This window comes from Aptenodytes forsteri, unplaced genomic scaffold (genome assembly GCF_000699145.1).
Source record: "Aptenodytes forsteri isolate BGI_AS27 unplaced genomic scaffold, ASM69914v1 Scaffold109, whole genome shotgun sequence".
Lineage (NCBI taxonomy): Eukaryota > Metazoa > Chordata > Aves > Sphenisciformes > Spheniscidae > Aptenodytes > Aptenodytes forsteri.
In genome coordinates, this window is record NW_008794431.1 from 3924983 (window position 1) to 3943542 (window position 18560).

At 37.6% G+C, this 18560-nt stretch overlaps 1 protein-coding gene across 1 annotated transcript in view; it reads left to right on the plus strand.

The window, feature by feature from the left end:
- BBS7 (Bardet-Biedl syndrome 7) overlaps positions 1-18094 on the plus strand; it is a 26079-nt gene extending 7985 nt beyond the window's left edge. Inside the window, exons 3-17 of the mRNA XM_019474688.1 lie at positions 729-915; positions 1575-1647; positions 2747-2863; positions 4280-4410; positions 5170-5254; positions 7165-7267; positions 7840-8032; positions 9102-9176; positions 10233-10298; positions 12454-12593; positions 13578-13742; positions 14861-14970; positions 15078-15181; positions 16797-16920; positions 17937-18094. Of these exons, the coding sequence (XP_019330233.1) occupies positions 729-915; positions 1575-1647; positions 2747-2863; positions 4280-4410; positions 5170-5254; positions 7165-7267; positions 7840-8032; positions 9102-9176; positions 10233-10298; positions 12454-12593; positions 13578-13742; positions 14861-14970; positions 15078-15181; positions 16797-16920; positions 17937-18073 (1810 nt within the window). The 3' untranslated portion in view covers positions 18074-18094. The remainder of the gene's footprint in view (positions 1-728; positions 916-1574; positions 1648-2746; positions 2864-4279; positions 4411-5169; positions 5255-7164; positions 7268-7839; positions 8033-9101; positions 9177-10232; positions 10299-12453; positions 12594-13577; positions 13743-14860; positions 14971-15077; positions 15182-16796; positions 16921-17936) is intronic.
- The last annotated feature ends 466 nt before the right edge of the window (positions 18095-18560 follow it).

The following is an 18560-nucleotide window of genomic DNA, read 5'->3' on the forward strand; positions in this document are numbered from 1 at the left end:
CCTCACCCACTGGACAGTCCACCCATCAAATCCATACCTCTCCAGTTTAGAGAGAAGGATGTTGTGGGGGACCGTATCAAAGGCCTTACAGAGGTCCAGATAGACAACATCTGTACCCTTCCCGTCTCCACTGATGCAGTCACTCCATCATAGAAGGCCACTAGGTTAGTCAGGCAGGACTTGCCCTTGGTGAAGCCATGCTGGCTGTCTCAAATCGCCTCCCTGTCCTCCATGTGCCTTAGCATAGCTTCCAGGAGGATCTGTTCCGTGTTCTTCCCAGGCACAGAGGTGAGACTGACTGGCCTGTAGTTCCCCGGGTCTTCCTTTTTCCCCTTTTTAAAAATGGGGGTTATATTTCCCCTTTTCCAGTCAGTGGGAACTTCACTGGACTGCCACGACTTCTCAAATACGATGGATAGTATCGTATTAGATAGACTTCTCAAATACGATAGATGGATCATCAAAATATATTAATGAAATTTCTATAAAGATATCCTTAGGATTTTACGTGAAGACAAAATAGGAAATTTGAGAGCTATAGAAATCATGTGGTTTTAGCATTCATAAGAAAGTTTTTTTTTTTTTTTTTAATAGCTGGAACAGCTTGCGGGACCCACTAATGCCTTGAATCTGCAAGCGGTAGTGCATGCATGCATATAGTAGGGCTAAAAGACTATCGCTGCAACTATACTGTGAAAACGTTACAGGAAGCATTTTCTTTTTCTCAGGCATATTTCAGGAGCAGATCTCTTTCTTTGCGCGAGCTACATCTATAACCATTACTGCGACTGCAAAGACCAGCACTACTACCTATCAGGAGATAAAATCAATGATGTTCTCTGCCTTCCTGTAGATAAAGTGAATTGCATTACACCGGTACTTGCATGTCAGGATAGAGTCCTCAGAGTTTTACAGGTCAGAATACTTGCTTCTTTATGTTTTATGTATTGATGCCATAGAATTGGACTGATTCTTAAGGGAATCAGCATATCAGCATGGCTTAAACATCATAAGGATAAGCATATTGTATTTTACTTGGCAGTGTTACTGTCTATAATGCTGGTACATCTTAATTTTTTTTTTAAAAGGAAAACAATGATTATAAACTTGCAAAATGAGGATTAATAAAACCACTATAAATAGGCTTTGGAATTCATAGGTGAAAGTAGATAACAAATTGGTCCCTTTTAACTAGAAGTGCTCATATAAGGGAATTAAATGTGTCTTTATCAGTTTGGAAATTCTTGCTCTCACAAATTACTGTTGCGACAAGTCAGAGTGATATTAAGTGGTTTAACAAATTTATTTGCCAGACAAATTTGTAGATTATTTTTAGTAACAACACCTCATTTCAAGAGCCCTATGTTTTATTTATATAAACTTCACCCTGTTCTGGCTTAGAAACGGTACTGGGAGTTTGTATAAGTGAAGCATATCCATTACTATTATCCATAATAATTTTGTCGTCATGCTTGTGGGGTTTTGTTTTGTGGTGTTTTTTTGTTTTGGTTGGTGTGGGTTTGTTTTGTTTTTGTTTTACAAAACTCATTCAATATAGTTCTCTTTGTCTTTAGGGATCTGATTTACTGTATGAAGTAGAAGTTCCTGGACCACCTACTGTTCTTGCGCTAAGCAATGGAAATGGGGGTAACAAGATTTTGAATATATACATAACTAAATAATGTTATTTTACTATATTTTTAAGATTTTATTGCTTGTATTTGTTAATTACATTTTGCCTTGATTTTTAAACTGATGTTAAAAATGTTGCAGAAAACTGACTATGGGAAGTCATTTCTTACATACAAATAAATATACACACACACATAACTAAATAATGTTATTTTACTATATTTTTAAGATTTTATTGCTTGTATTTGTTAATTACATTTTGCCTTGATTTTTAAACTGATGTTAAAAATGTTGCAGAAAACTGACTATGGGAAGTCATTTCTTACATACAAATAAATATACACACACACGTATGACTGTTTTAGACAGTTCTAAATTATGTTCACGTTTAATTGAAAGCCTCTTACAAGAGCAGCGAGATATAAGATGGTGTCATTGTGAAAATATGAACTGGACTTTTGGGGGCCTTGTCAAAGTTCTGGGTTTGGGTTTCTCTTATACATGGATTTCCATAACTAGAATCGCTAGTTGCGCCCGTCCATGGATGGATGAGAATATTGAGTAGAGCTCACGTAAACTAAGACTGTGGAAGGATCAAGCTTAAAATAGTTTGATCATCCTTCTTGTTAATCTGTTCTAACCTAATAGAAATCGCTTTAGCCTGTTAAGCTGGTGCTTAATTTAGTTTCAGTTAGATTGTGTGACAATGACATTCAGAGCTGGTTTGGAAAAGTAGTTCTTACTTGCTTAAGTATTGGCACAACATCCATTACTGGATGCATGTTCTGAATGGATCTCTTCGTTTCTCTTCTCTAAAGGCAATTTAATAGCCTATCTTTGCTGAAATTTAAAGTTATGAATGGTTTTTAGGCAGAACTCCAGTGCAGGGGGGCATTCATACACGGAAGAGTGATAGCCATGAAGAAATTATCAGAACAGGTGCAGTTTTCATGTATTTGTTTTTGTTTTTAAAGCCTGACAGTTCTGTTACACAACACTAATGTTAGTATTTTCTTTTTCCCTTGGGCTGTAGAGTGTAACTACACAGGACTTTCAAATTTTTTAAATTGGTGTACTTCATTTTATTGATTCTAAACTCAGTTTATGTGTTTAGGTGATTCTGGAGAAGAAATTGTGTATGGAACCTCTGATGGTAAACTGGGTCTTACCCAGATTACTGGTTCCAAGCCTATACCTAAGTGGGAAATTGGAAATGAAAAAAAGAGAGGAGGTATGCATCTCAATCTCTCACTCTTTAGCTTTCCAGCATATATGAGGCTTTATTGCAAGTATAATAATCAGGAAATCTTATTCATAGATACTTTGGAGGCATATTGTGATTACGTCAGTATGTGATACTAATACGAGTAAGCTCTCTTTCATTCTTCTGGTTTTCTTATAAATAGTTCTAATCAGTTGGTCTTGCTTTGGCTTTTCTGTTCATATTATTCCCAGTACTTTAGTATACTTTTGTTTTTACAGTATTTTTAAAGTGGTGTTTGTAAAACAGTGTTGATTCATATATGATTACTTGAGGTTTTTACCATTTTGGTGGCTATTTCTAAGTACAAATATACCTGCCAGATTTTTCAGATGTTCAGTGGTCTTAAAGTCTCTTCAGAGGAAAGGTTAGCATCTTCCCTGCAAGACATTTTTTCTTCTTTTTTTTTTTTAAAAAGACAATGTTATTTTCATAAAAAAGCCAGAAAGCCAAGGGGTTCTGTCAGAAGATTAAAGCTCCACAATGAGGCTTAGCTGATCAGAGCATAGTACGACACTTTCCCTGTTTTAGCCTTGGTATGCTGCTTCTGCAGCATCTGTTAGCCCATACTCCTTTATAAAGGAGAAGACCAGGGATAGAAAATATATATATATATATTTTTTTTTTTTTAAATTTAATTATCTCATAACAGCTATCGCTAAATTATTTTCTTAAAATGCTTCCTAGAATGTCCTTACTCTTCATATGAAATATGAAGGAGTCACAGAAGTTAAATTCCATCTCATTTTTCATATTAATTCTTGTACAAACTCTCTCACTGCTTTTTCCTTCTTCCAGACGCTAACTTTCTTTCCTGTCCAGACATGAATAGTTGTCATAGGCTGGTTCCACATGTGCTAGTAGTGGATCTGTCCACTAACGTGTCAAATAGCAGTACCTAGTCCAGGTCTGGCACAAGTCAGAACCCTCTTTCTGTCACCTTGGCCAGAATTCATAGTAGTCCATTTACCAATAGCTTTAAGTCAATTATAGGAAATAAAGAATGCCTGCTTCTTCAACTGGCAAAGTTACAGTAGTGTCGACAGACAAATAGTTCATCTGGGGAAATGTTTGACGGGGGAGGGTTAAACCCCTCAAAAGTAAGCTATTTGAACATCAGAAGGAGTCTCTGTTCAGTGCTTTTCACCAAGGGAACGGTAGTGGTTTTGATTTGGAATTGGTTGCTGTAAAACCCACTGTGCCATCTTGACCCTCAGGCACAGGTGAGAGACTTCAGCCCTCTGGTGGACTCATCCAGAAACAGCATTAATAAAACCTTAAAAGCCGACCGAGAATCTCTTTCTATGTAACTGAATGTGGCCTGTGTATTATTGTGTCATAAACGAATAAAGATGAAGTAAACGGTCTTGTTTTCTTTCTCATTAGGTATCTTATGTATTGATAGTTTTGACATTCTGGGAGATGGAGTTAAAGAATTACTCATTGGACGAGATGATGGAGTGCTAGAAATCTATAACTTTGAGAGTGCAGATGATCCTGTCCTTCGATATGATCATGTAAGCCCACTTTCCTTATACTCTTCTTTGCTGGAAAAATGAATTTTAAAAAAAATAATCTGTATTTCAAAACTTAAAAGTATTTAAAAGATCATTACTACTAAAATGTGTGGGTTTGTTTTTAATTTGATGAGCTCTGTAATGTTGACAATATAAACTTCAAAGCAGTGTCCTAATATTTAAGAGCCAGAAAGCGAAATAGTCCTGATTTAAGCAAAAATCAAAATAGTGTAGAGGGTATGTTAAAGTTCTGGCTCTGTTGACTACTGAAGTCTCTCCTGAGTGAAACCTAATGCAGTGCTTCTCTCTCAGTGAAAAAACAACCCCATGTTTTGTATAGTCTGTGTTTTACATGTAAAATAATAAATGTAAGTTCTCAGGACTTTACTGAGCATAATTACTTCGGTTATGAATTGTTTAAAACAGTAGATTTGATCCGTAGTGATTATTTCAGCCTTCAGTCAGATTGCTAATTCCTGCTAGAAAAATACTGCCCATTGGTGTTTTGCTTTAAACTGCTTTTTAATGTCTTTGTTATGCAGAGTAGAATAGGAATGCATTTGTTAAAACACCCCGATTTAGCTGTGGTAGTCATCAGCTAGCTTACTCTTTTGTAGGTCTAGATATTGTGCATCTATGTAGGTATTTCGTGATACAGGTAAAAGGAGGAGCGCAACCCTTAAAACCCCCACAAAACCCCCCAAACCTGTAAAATGAGTGCAGTGATATTTCCCTCTTCTTGAATGTATTTATTTGAAGGCTTTATCAGAGAGCATTGCATCAATCCAGGGTGGCTGTGTAGGAAAAGATGGGTATGATGAAATTTTAGCATCCACATATTCAGGTAAGCTTCATGTCATTTACTCAATAAATGTTGCATATGGTGATGTGGTAACCCCCCCAAACCTCTAAAATGAGTGCAGTGATATTTCCCTCTTCTTGAATGTATTTATTTGAAGGCTTTATCAGAGAGCATTGCATCAATCCAGGGTGGCTGTGTAGGAAAAGATGGGTATGATGAAATTTTAGCATCCACATATTCAGGTAAGCTTCATGTCATTTACTCAATAAATGTTGCATATGGTGATGTGGTAAAAACGAAGCAGGCTATGTTGTTAGTGCAGCTCACATCTCTCAACATTTTTGTTCTGATTGAAACCAGGATAATGTTTTGTGGGAAAAGATCTCTTCTAAGTTAATATTTACACTCCAAAAAAAAAAATGTTTCCTACACTTAAACTATGTTTCTGTATTTTAAGATATTCATAATGTGTTCTGCTGTGTAACACAGCGGCTGGTTAGTCTTTGGTGTAGGCTGCTGCCTAACTGTGGTGAAATAATGAGTATGTTATGTCCGAAGGAATTATTTATGATTTTTTTGTATTAAAAATACTGATAGACAAGTATATCTGTTTGTTTGTTTTCTTGTCTTTTACGTGGTTTCCTTCCTTTTCAGCTTCAAAGGGCTTTAAATGGGGTTGATTTTGCTTTTAGTAGAAAATAAAGCTTCCCCATGTGAGGCGTCTCAGCAGCCCTTCTGCAGGATTCAAGCTATTGGCCTGACTGTCACAGAGGCCATGATAAACATGCTGCATATGTTAACTGCTGGGAGCTAAAATATTGCTAATTCTCTATCTTCGGTTATCTTCAGTGCTAAAAAATTAGCCTACTGAAACCTCTCATATTCAAAATCATGTATTTTGGCAAGATACAATTCTCAGTCAGTTATTGAGAAGTAATGGTGTTCAAGTACCTCTTTTAAATAGTCTTTGGATGATTAAAAGACTCTTACACCTCACCTCATATGAATTGTTTTGGTATGATAGGCTGCAACAATACTGTGGCCAAAGTCCTTTGTGGCTTCTTTTAGTGGGAATGTTATAAAGATCCATGAATCATAGAAGAAAGAAAACAGCGAAAGCCCATGTTCACCTGTGGGTTTTCAAAGGTAAACTCTGGTAGGATGTGCAGTAGACTGAGTTTGGTGGATTTTGGCAGATCAGGAAAAGTAGTGCTTAGAGCAGTAAAAGTTAAATTTCAAGCCTGGCAGCATAGGACTTCTGTGGATTTTTTTAAAGTTCATGCTCCATTATTGGGCTTTCTTGGTACTTGAAGTAGATAGCTAAGGAATGTCAAAGATTGTGGACATGTCAGCTTTTATGGTGCATTTTATAATAATGCTATCTTACTGTTTGCACGCATTATGTGAGGTAACTAGAGCTATAAACACCCATTCAAATCTGCATATCGTACCTGAGGTTTCAGGATGTAATCAATTAGTATTTGCCTTTATAAATAAATGTAATTAAGTAAACAAAAAGATTTTTTTTCACTTCAACTGTCAGCATTCAGTCTCAAAGCACATTGTGCAACATATAGTTTGCTATAAACACATTGCACAGCTTTTTGTTTTGTTTTGTTTTCAGCTATAGTACTGCAAAGTATTCAAGGTTTTGTCAGAGAAACAGAGGTGGGAAAAATTTTAAGAGCTCGGTTAAAAAAATACCGCAGAGGGATTTATTGCTCGAAGTACTTAATGAAAAAGAATAAGTAATGTTTTCCAATCTGTAAGTTAAGAATGAAACCCATAAAAAAAATCACGCTCGGTGTCTAGATTAATCCTTCAAAGAAAGGATTAAAGTCTCGATCTCTCTACCCAGTATCTGGAACAAACATCGCTCCACGCTGAGCGTAGCTGAGCGTAGACTTTAGTTCTTAGCTTATAAGGAATAAAAACTTCATATATTGGTTTAGGCTGGCTGACAGGACTGACTACAGAACCTGTCCATAGAGAAGATGGATCAGGTGAAGAACTAAAATTAAGTCAAGAAATGCAGAGCAAGATTTCATCCTTAAGGTAATTGCGCTAGAAAGAAATTTAAATGGAAGAATTGAAATGTTAAAGGCTGAAATGTCATCTTTCCTTCGTATCTCACTGGATTTTCTGTATCATTAATGTATCTGGAAGTAGAATCAAGCCTTTTCAAAGCAGAAATGAATAGCAGCCTCATTTCACAGTCTTTCTGTCTTGCCTTCACATGACGATGTCTTAATGCCTTCTTCCTCAGTATCAGCAAGATAAGATTGCCTTCTTCCATGCTGCTTATAGCTTCTAAATGATGGGAGGAAAGTAGTCACTAGCATGTAATTCAAAATGCGTTGTACTCTTGAAGGGAAAAACGTCGTCCTTTCCTGTGCCTCATCGAAATCTCTTTTGGCAAAGTACAGTAGAATCTACATTTTCATGTGATATAGTTTATATTTTGTCTTTGTTATGTATGTGGAAGGGGAATCACCAGTCACTTCTGGTTGGAAACTTGTGGACAGAAGATAAACATGGTTGCCTTGCAAACTTAATCTACTTAATTTCTAGGGTAGCTTTTATATTTTTTTTTCCTTAAGATATTATATGCGGTTTCCCTTTTCTAGGAATGAATTGGAACACTTACAGATGAAAGTACTTCAGGAACGTGAAAAATACCAGCAGTCTTCTCAATCCAGTACTGCTGTTTCATCAGTACCTGCATTTAGTGTGAATGATAAGTTTACGTTAAATAAGGATGATGCTAGCTACAGCCTCATCTTGGAGGTGCAGACAGCTATAGATAATGTCCTGGTACAGGTGAGTGTGGTTTTGTTCTTGTTGGCTTTCTTGATAACTAAATAAAATATTCAGAGACTTTCTAGTTTAAAAAGCTGAGTTATAATATCTTAAATATATGAGTTTTTAAATGTCTGAATTGTTATAAGAGAGAATTGAAGTGTATAGCCTTGCAATGTTGAAGTAACTGTTGTAAGTGCTTGTTAGGGAACAAACACAACTTAAACCTTTATTGAACAGAGCAACATTACACTACCAAAATAGACCAAAACACCTGCTGTACTAGCAGGTTTCTACGTAACTTTTGTGTTTGCTTTTGCATGTCCCTCCCTATTTAAACAGCAATTAACTCAGTAAGTCTTAAATGAGGTGCCGATTCTCACTCGCCAGTTAAGTACCCTCTGTAGTGGAAAATTAATTTTAGAATGATATGGGCCACCTGCGCACTTTCAGCGTGGAACAGTGTCTGATTTGTGTGCAATTGGTGATAAATACTCCTGCCAAGTAGAACAACCTTAATTAGTTATTCCTCCTACTGCATCAGCTGAAATTAATGTTATCTTTGGTAGTCAGAAAGAGTAGCGGTACTGAATTACCTTCTTTTGGGATAAGCATGGGGAGAAAAATTTGACAAGGAGGAATTTGTGAGGTGAATTTGCCATAACAAATGGGACAGAACTACTGTAGGATTTTATTTTTCACTTCTTAATAAAAATCTCATTTTTATTAAGGATGTTATGAGAGCAATGCTAAGCTACAGCTAATAGGCAGCTCTCTAGTATCTGCTCTTTCCATAGCTAAGTGAGGAATAATGAAATTGTTTAATCTAGCCCTGAACTTAATGTCTTATACTGAAGCTGTTGTAAGCCAGCCACACGAGTTCAGGACTCCGTAAGAGAGTAAGAGAATGATCATCATGTTACTCCAGGATTAAGTAGTAAACTGCGTGTCTGTTCAGCTTTTACCCCTTGGATGAAGCAGTCATTGCCTCTCCCTTATTAAAATAATTGATGACAGTTAGAGGATAAATGCATTAGAAGCTACTCAGGAACTTAAGCTCTTTGTTTTTCCTTCCTCACATGTTCTGCAGAGTGATGTCCCAATAGACTTGCTGGATGTGGATAAAAATTCTGCTGTTGTTAGTTTTAGCAGCTGTGATTCTGAGGTAAGTGAAACAACAGATGATATTTATAGAGATCACATGATGAAAGCTCTTAATACTGTATATTAAAAATAGAATTTGGATTTATATATTTGTAATTTTAAATATATTGAGTTAAACTACTCATTTGGTAATTTTGGAGAGCTCAGCTTCATTAGAGATACTGCAGAATTAGGAGTTAGCGGCAGGTCCTGACATAAGGCAAAGCTAAATATGTGCGAAAGGATCTAGGAGCAATTGCTCTCTTGCTTTTTCTTCTGCCTGATCAGGAATGTGAAAGACACATTCAGTATTGCTCTCTTCTCTGGATTTGCCAGTATCACGTATATCTCCTTCAAAGTAATTTTAGGTGAAGAACGTTGTATTTCTTAGTTCGTCTCTTAAAAATCACTTTAGAACATGCAAATTCTGCTGTGTGTGGAGTCATTTGTTTAAGTGCATTTTTTCATATAATAATTATAAACTTAAATACTTAGAGAATTACTAATGATGTTTAGGGCTGGGGGGGAAATCCAGAAACTACCTTAGCATGATGAAAACCTTCTGTGAAATCTTTTTCCTTGTAACGGTCCACTAAGTATTTTAATTTTAAGAACTGAATTTGCACATCATTGGTCTATCCTGGAGCTTTCAGAAATCAACTTTTTATTTTAAGTTTCTTGTCGTTCGTGATTAATTTAGCTTTTTTTTTTGGTGTGTTTTCTTAGTGATCTTACTTTAGTTTTTGGATGTTGGACTAATATTGCAGATGAGTGGGGCAGGCTGGCGTGCATTCTTCAGATGAAAAGTAGATAACTAATTTTTATGGTGGTATTAAAGAGTATAAGAGGCTTCAGTTGAATTTCTCCTTATATAGAGAAATTTTTTAAATTCTACCATAATTAATGGGAATGTTCAAGGGAACCAAAGATTACTTTTTGTATTAACTTTTGTAAAAGAGCTGTACATGAATAGCAAAAACTTTATTGTACATGTCTACAGTTAAGACAGACCAGTAGAACTTTTGTGAATCCACAGACCTGTTTTATACTATTTTTCTGGTTTTTTTGCTGTTTACAGCCAAATAGCAACTTTCTTCTTGCGACTTACCGATGCCAAGCAAATACTACGAGACTTGAACTTAAGGTAAAATGCTCCAAAATATTTTCCATAATAAATTAATGGTTACGTAGATGTCTGCTTAGGAATGGAGAGATCTCTACCTGGACTGACTGTTTAGCCTGAGCAAATGATCGGTCCGACTTCTACTGCTGTTTTTTTCCTGAGAACCTTCTAATCTGGGGCTTGTGTTCCATTATATTTGTCTGTAGGGTTTCTAAAGGCTTCTAAAAAATGTGTTACTTCAGAGGAGAGCCTGGGGTCCTTCATGAGTGTCCCTAAGATGAAAGCAGCGGGGAAATCACAGATTGTGAAAATACTTGATTCTGGAGACAGTGTGTGGAACTTAAGGCGGAGACAGGCATGGGAAAGAAAGCTCTGGCACTGCTTGTCCTCGGAAGTGTGTGAAGGAAGTTACGCTGGGAAGTAACCAGGGAATATAGGCTGGATTTGTACTTTGGAGAGGAAGCGAATCCGGTCTTTCTGTGCTGCTTATACTAAAGGCATGTGGGTGTTCTGGGGTTTATTTTTAACGATCCACCAAATTCACACGTTTTGTGGCTATCACCAGGGGAAATAACTAAGGAAATCATGATTAGGAAAATCCTCAACATGCACACAGGCTCTAGGTTTTCTCTTTATGTAGTTACCTAACACTGCAGCCTCCTAATCTGATACGTGTTTATTTATGTAAAACTCTCAGTCCGAAGAGTATCATTAGAAATTTAAGCCTGCATAAGAAGTATCAAATGTGGGGAAGCTGGGGGTGGTTATCTGTTTTTTGTGAGGTCACAATAATGGACCTAGCATGCAGAATTAAGACTCTTTATTTCCCAGGTTGCCTTCTTAAGAAATGCTATGAGTGTGCTTATTGGTTCTGAGCAGGTCACTTTATCTCTCTGTGTCTCAGTTCTCTTATTTTAATTTAGGGATATGACCCTGGCCACCTTTAATATTGAAAATGCTCGGTAAAGAGTAAATAACACAAGAAAAATGAATCAACTGCATTCATTATACACAAAAAGAGGTTTTTTTTGTACTTTCTCACTAAAAACATTTATAAACTTCCTGTTGTGTGTCATCAAAAGACTGTACTATCACTCTTGCATTTGGATCCTGATGTGATGGATTCAATCTGCACAGGTTCTACTGCCACCTCGCTGCAACACATTGAGGATCTCCAGTGATTTACACCTGCCACGTGGAATTAATTCTCTTTTTGTATTCTGTCTATGCACATGCAGACAATACAACTTTTAAGTCTTGGGGATTTTATTTCCAAAGAGAACTCTTTACTCATTTTTATTAAAAACATTGAAGTGGATGTCTTCCTGCAAAACACTGCTTTCTGAGTTCTGAGACCCTATAAAACAGGGGACATAATCAAGGTTATAAAGCAAATCCGTACTCGAACTCCAGTCTGCTCTTTTGTTTGTATAAAGCTGTTTCAGTAGCTCTTCTGCCTGCTTTCACGGCTGTGTTGGTGCTGTAGGTGGGACACTCCTGTTTCTTGTCAATTCTGTGTGAGTGGCAGACTTCTTAGTGCAGTCTGTGTAACTGGTCTCAGCAGAGAAGTGATTGATGCATTGCCGTGTCCTCAGGTGTGGAGAGTTTGTACTGTGTCTTGAATGTGTTTGTACCTCCTGCTTGTTGGGTATTCTGAGACTTGAACTTAAATCTGGCCTCTTACTTTTCTAAAAATAGCTCAGGAAGAACTGTGATTGTTACGAAGAGATGAACGCATATTTTGAAATTAAATGTACTTTCTTAAATTCTTTGATCTATTCTTTGCTGCCAACTGCTACAGAATGTATTTTTTCCTTAATTTAAAAAAAAAACAAACCAGTAATGGAACCACTGACGAATTAGAAGCAGGTTACAGACTTTTTATTTTAACTGATCAGAAAGTAAGTTAGTGGGTTTTATTTTCTTAATATTCTGTTCATCTAATATAGCAGCATTTCATTGGACACTACTTCCTCTAGTTTTAAAACATTCTTGATCTGCTCTATTTATAGTGGCACTATCAAGTAAATATAGTGCTCTAAATATTCTTGAAGTACTACAATCTTCCTTTAACATATTTTGAATACCCACTGATTTTCCAAAACATGGTAAACTAATTTTTTCCCTTTTGTGGGTTTTTTTTTTGTGTGTGTGGGTTCTGCTTTTATTTCTGCAGGTTCGATCTATTGAAGGACAGTATGGGACACTGCAAGCATATGTAACTCCAAGAATTCAACCAAAAACCTGCCAAGTTCATCAATATCAAATTAAACCACTTTCGCTTCATCAGAGAACTCATTCTATTGACCATGACAGGTATTTGCAGAGAAAAATCAATGCCTTTTTCTCTTGAAAAACTGACACAATCCAGTGGAAACAATGTTTACTCTATAAACTTAAGTATGTCATTTCTAACCCCTAACCTACAATTTTGGGCCTGTAGTTCCATTTTATGGGTTTTCTGACAGAAAATGCGGATTTAATGGGTTCCTGCTTATCCTTGTTTTCCGGTTATTTTTCATTTTACTGACCTGGGTTATAGTGCAGCCCCATGTGTTAGTAGAGCTGAGGGTATGGTAGAAAGGAAACTTCTGTGTTAGTAACCACAGTCTTTTCAGTTTCAGCCTCATTCTCCCCTCCACCCTTTTAATGTAATTCTTTCCCGTAGCTAACTTGGCTCCAAAACTGAGCCAAGACATTTTTTCCCGCCCCTCTCTCTGTTAGAAACCTAGTATTTAATGCAATTTCTACTTGATTTTTCCCCACCCTCAGTTAACATCTTGTATTGCCACCGAGGTATTGCTTGCTTCAAAATAAAACTGAAAGATGGAAGGAATGATACCAAATGCTTCAATGTGCAAAGGAGCTCCATTATGCCTCGTTCTTGATACAAATGCTATGTCTGTGGTTTACAGCGTGGGAGACTGTTGAGGCTCTTAGTCGTATTTGCTGTGTTGTCAGTTATTTACCTCTGTCATAAGTTTCAGGTTTAACAACCTGAAACGGGCTATGTCAAAAACTTCCACCTCGTTTCTTACCCAGTTCTGACATGCCTACTAGGAGATAAAACTTGAATGTGCGCATAGCTTTTTGTCTTGAAATACAGAAAAGTAGCTGTAATCTGCAATATGTAACTATTTAGCAAGACACCTGACTTCTTACAGGGTGTTGATTAAAAGGAAACCACCATGTGGAAATAAACTTTTTTTCATATGGATAACCAGTGCACTGACAGTGCCCCTCCTTCGTAACTGTTAACTTCTTTTTTTTTTTTTTTTAATATATTTCATAATGTCATAGACCCATGAATACACTGATGCTCAAAGGCCAGTTCAGTTTTGCTGAAATTCACTCGTGGGTTGTGTTTTGCTTGCCTGAGGTGCCTGAGAAGACTCCCGCTGGAGAAAGTATCACCTTTTATTTTCAGAACACCTTCCTGGGTACACAGCTTGAAAGTACTTACAGGTAAAATACAATTACTGAAGCGCAATGTGACTGCGCTGGGGCTTTTGTCTCTTTCATTCTTGACCAGTCTGCAAGTACCATTTCACGCACATACTACTGTTCACCTCTCCACCCTCAGCCCCATCAAAACTCCCATTAAAGAGAAGAGGAATCTTTCTTAAAAAGGATTGTCAAACATTACCAGGGCTGAGCGCTATCCAGTAATGATGCAATCTGTAACCTGAATAGAGTTTTTCTTGAAGTTGGTCCAAAAAACAAAATTGCCAGGGAGGAAAGGCTTGGTATATTTTTAAGACGATGGCTTGCTTTTAGAATTTAAAGAACATAGCTAACTAATGTAGTGAAATTATTGTGTAATGCCTATTGTCTTCTAACTTCCTTTTTTTTTGTATTGAGGAGCAGAAATAACTTAAAAGGCGTTTAATACTCATGCAAACAAAAATGTGATGAGCATTAAGCTGAAAACCTTCTTTTTCTCCAATTTTACATTAGGCAAATATTATTTCAGTGTTTAAGATTAATACTCTGTTCTCAAATTAATTAGTTATATCTTCCTTCAGCAAATTACATACGTCCACCTGAAAATGGAACTGTAAAAGGGGGAGAAATGAAATTGTTGTAATTATACAGATTCCAGCCTGCTCCCAGCCTACCATACGTGTTGTCTACTCATAATGTAGGAAGTTGTTGGGTGGCATTTTTTTGGGGGGAAGGGGAGAGTGTTTTTTCTCCCTTCTGGTATTGAAGCTTGCTGTTTGGCTTCAAGGTTTTGCAATGGTAAAACTTAGGAGGAATGAATACAATCAGAAATCTTACTTGTATAACCTTAGTGCCGTACAATAAAGATAACTGCTCTGTGTATACCTGAGACTTGTGTATACTGCTTCGTCTTATTTACTGGAACAAACTGTTCTCTGTCGGGATTACACTGGGAAGGAGGGAATAGCATAGGCGTGTGTACAGCCACCTGACGTACGGAGAATCGTTATGATCTTTATAAAGTTTGCTTTCTTTGATTTGGGCATTAATTTACAGGCCTTCTGTTTTAACGTAGGGACAAATCTAACACATGCATGTGTGTTTAAGTTTGTTCATTTAAAGTTTTTCTTCCTTTATAGAAAAGGTGAGGGATGTTTTAAGTCTGACAACATTTCTACAATATCCATCCTAAAAGACGTACTTTCCAAAGAGGCCACTAAAAGGAAGATTAATCTCAACATATCATATGGTAAAACTATCTTCTCTATTTTGTTGTCCTTGACTTCATTTTATATTCTTGTCAATGGAATATGTATCATTCATTTGCTTGTTGGGTTTTTTTTTACTCCCTCCTAGACATAAATGAAGAATCTGTGAGGCACACGTTAAAGCTTATCCACCCTAAGTTAGAGTATCAGCAGCTGTTGGCCAAGAAGGTTCACTTAATAGATGCTTTGAGAGTAAGTATCTGAACTCCCGTGGAAGGATTTTTACGGGGGATTACGTTGTCAGATACCAAGCTGTAGGGCTCAAGTCAGATGTGTGTCATACTGGTATCTGTTCCGTTTCTATTCCCAGGAGATGTATGTTAATTATCCAGGAGACAGACTTCTTCAAGTAAAACTCCCATTTGTACTATATAGGTAGTGAGTAACATGTAGGATTACTGACTGATGTTGAGGATGCTTAAATCGGACAGTAGAAGGCAGCCAGCTTTATCATCTAACGTTCTCTTTTTGCCTGCTGTTCTTTTCCAGTTCCTTCGTGGTCTCTTTCCACTAACCTTTAGAAGTTTTTTAGGTCTGGGGATGATCATCCAGGCCAGATGCGACTTCCCTTGCTTTGGGAAGGGGTGTTGTAAGATCATCCCAGGGTGTCGTAATTTCTGAATTATCTGCTTATTAATCTTTTGCGTAATACCTTCCTCAACGGTTAGTCTTTGGGAGGTACCAGTTAGGCAGCTTGTCTCAGTTGTTGGACTTGTTCCAACAACCAGGATTTTACTGTCAAAAACTTGCCATTATCCCTTTTGTGGTTTGTTTTTTTTTTTGGGGGGGGGGGGGGGGGCGGGCGGGACATGGAAAAGGAGATGAAAATGGACAACCAAATTCTCTCTTGCCCTTTGGGGGAATCAAATACTAGTTGTCAGAACTCTTTAGTTAGTAGAAAAACTGACCACCAGTGAGAGTAGTGTGTATCTTTATTATCACTGAAAGTATTTTACTTGGGCTTGATTTGTCAAACCAGGGAGGTAGAGGATAATAGCGAATTTATTCTTAACGCATGTTACGTTTGTGCAATAATAATGATGTTGCACATCTTGCTTGTTCTAGGCTTTTTTTAGACAGCAAATCTTCTTTGACAAATCTTCTTTGACAAATTTTTGTCACTAATTTTTTTTGGATAATAGCTTATTCATAGGTAGTAAAATAATCCGATGGTTGATGACAGCTGTTATCCCAGCAGACTCACGATGCATAGCGTAATTACCTTTCCTCTAGAGAAGACCAGTAATGCATAGTGTAATTACCTTTCCTCTAGAGAAGACCAGTCTTTCTGGGGGGGATAAAAAGATCTATACCATCGACCATCTTAAATTGGTCTGATGGTAGACTGGGGCATTTTAGAAGAGGTCTTTAAAACTTTTTGCAGTCACAAATTGAGTGATGCTTTCAGAGTTTACTTTCACCTTCAGACTTTAGCATGTGCTACGCTTTCTAGGAATTGACTTACTCTGAAAATGAAGACATGGTGAAGGCTTTGAGCCTTCGCTGGGCTTGATTGTGTAGAGGTGGGGCTGGGCTGGGGCGTGATCCTGCTCTGGCAGTACTCGGAGCTGGAAGCTGTAATGCACAGGATTTTGAGAATCTGGTCTATGAGTTGACAAGTAACACCTGGCATTTCATTAGAAGACTAGAAAATGAGGCACTTTGAAAAGAACTCTTGCTAGTTCAGAAGGGGATTGACTTGTCTGAAGTACTTCCTCCTGTCAGACCCAAGCTTAATTTCTTCTTACTTTTATGCTCTTGTGGTACTTAACTGCTGCTAATTCTTACTATTTAAAATGTCTTTGAGGAATTACAAGTTCATGAAGGAAATGTGGACTTCCTGCTACCAAAATACCGCAGCATTTTGGAAGAGGCAGATCAGCTGCTTGAGGAATACAAGAGACAACCTGCACATCTCGAGAGACTTTATGGTTTGTCGATCAATTCAACTCTATTCAAATGCAACTTAATGTCCAGAGAGCGCGCTGGACGTGACTGAAATAGTTACGAAGTCAGTATTAGCAGAATTGAAATAATTTGGTAAGTGGGTACACTTGGGTAGCTTCAGGACAGCAATAGGTATGTGAATATATATGTCTGGTCATACAGCCAAGGCTGCATATTTACATAATGTTTTTGATAATAAAACTCTGAAGTTAAAAGGTGAGGCAGTAAAACCTAGCACATACTGAAAATGGCTTGTATGCTACTACAAACTTTGAGTAACTCCCTAAAGGTTCTCAAGAATTGTTCGCCTGAGAACTTCTAAAATAGATTTGGCATCACAAGCGTATCGCTGAGAATGAAAATACCAGGATTATTTGCAAGTGACTTTTCTGCTTTTTGTTTAATAGACAGCTTCTTATATTCGGATGATCCTTGTCCTTATGGACACAATTAAGGATCGTCTTCAAATTCAGGATGGCATTTGAGAACGTGTACAAGTTAAGTGAGTGAGCGAGTTCTGAGTGGTTAAGTTTTGCAAAACGTGAGAGAACCAGAAAAATGCACATGGGGTGGGAAGGGGGACTCTGAGGAGATGATCTAATTCAGTGAAGGAAATCCTGTAACCACCTCTGGTGTTCCCCGTACAGCTTTCAGCTCAGAGAATCTCTGCCGGGCACCAGCTTTAATAAGCCTACGTATACACAGCGTAAGCAGAGTCCTCATTGCCCATCCTCTGATAGCTCCTCTCTCTTTAGTGTTTCAGATGTGGGTAATTCTAAGGCAGATATCCACACTTTGGAATGAAGCTGGAATCTGGGCTGTTCTAGCAGTGGTTTAGGTTTGTTTAAAAGTAAATCAGTTTGAAATGTGAAGTTTAAAAGGAGTCTTGTCTAAACCCAGAATCAGCTAGAATAGTTGGTACATAATAATGAGTTAAAAGTAGAGATACCTCATAATGAAAACAAGGCAAATAATAAGTCCTGGGATTTTACCTTTGCAGGTATGATCACAGATCTCTTCATAGATAAATTTAAATTTAAAGGCACCAACGTGAAAACGAAAGTTCCTCTTCTTCTGGAAATTCTGGATGGCTGCGATCAAGACGGACTAATTGCTTTTTTTGAGGCTGCAGCCTGACAAGGAAAAAGCAGAGTCATTTTCTTTCTTTTTTTTTTTTTTAATCAGGGCAGTTCAATATCGAGTCCAAAACACTTTTTAAGAAGAACCTTTTTACTCTTGTGCTGTCAGCTCTTGGGTTTTATTCGTATTTATTATCGTACTGAATGCAGTAGTCAGCTCTAGTGCACATAGGCTGTGTGTTAAACGCGCGCGGAGTTTGTGTACGCAATGTTCTTCATAGCTAAAGAAAACTTATGTAAACACCAGCTCCCCTTTTTGCACAAAACACGTTTTTCGGTACCGTTGAAGGCCCCGTGCAGCAGTCCCTTCGCCGGTGGCGAGAATGAGCAAACGGGTTTTCAGGGACTTAACCGGATTTGGAAGAAATTCGCGTGTTGAACTACGCGTGGCCGTGGTATTTGCCCGGTGGACAGCGGTAGGGGAGCCTCGCCGGACCTGATGGAGCTGCGAGGGGGGGGGGGGGACGGGAGGGGGGGGGGAACCA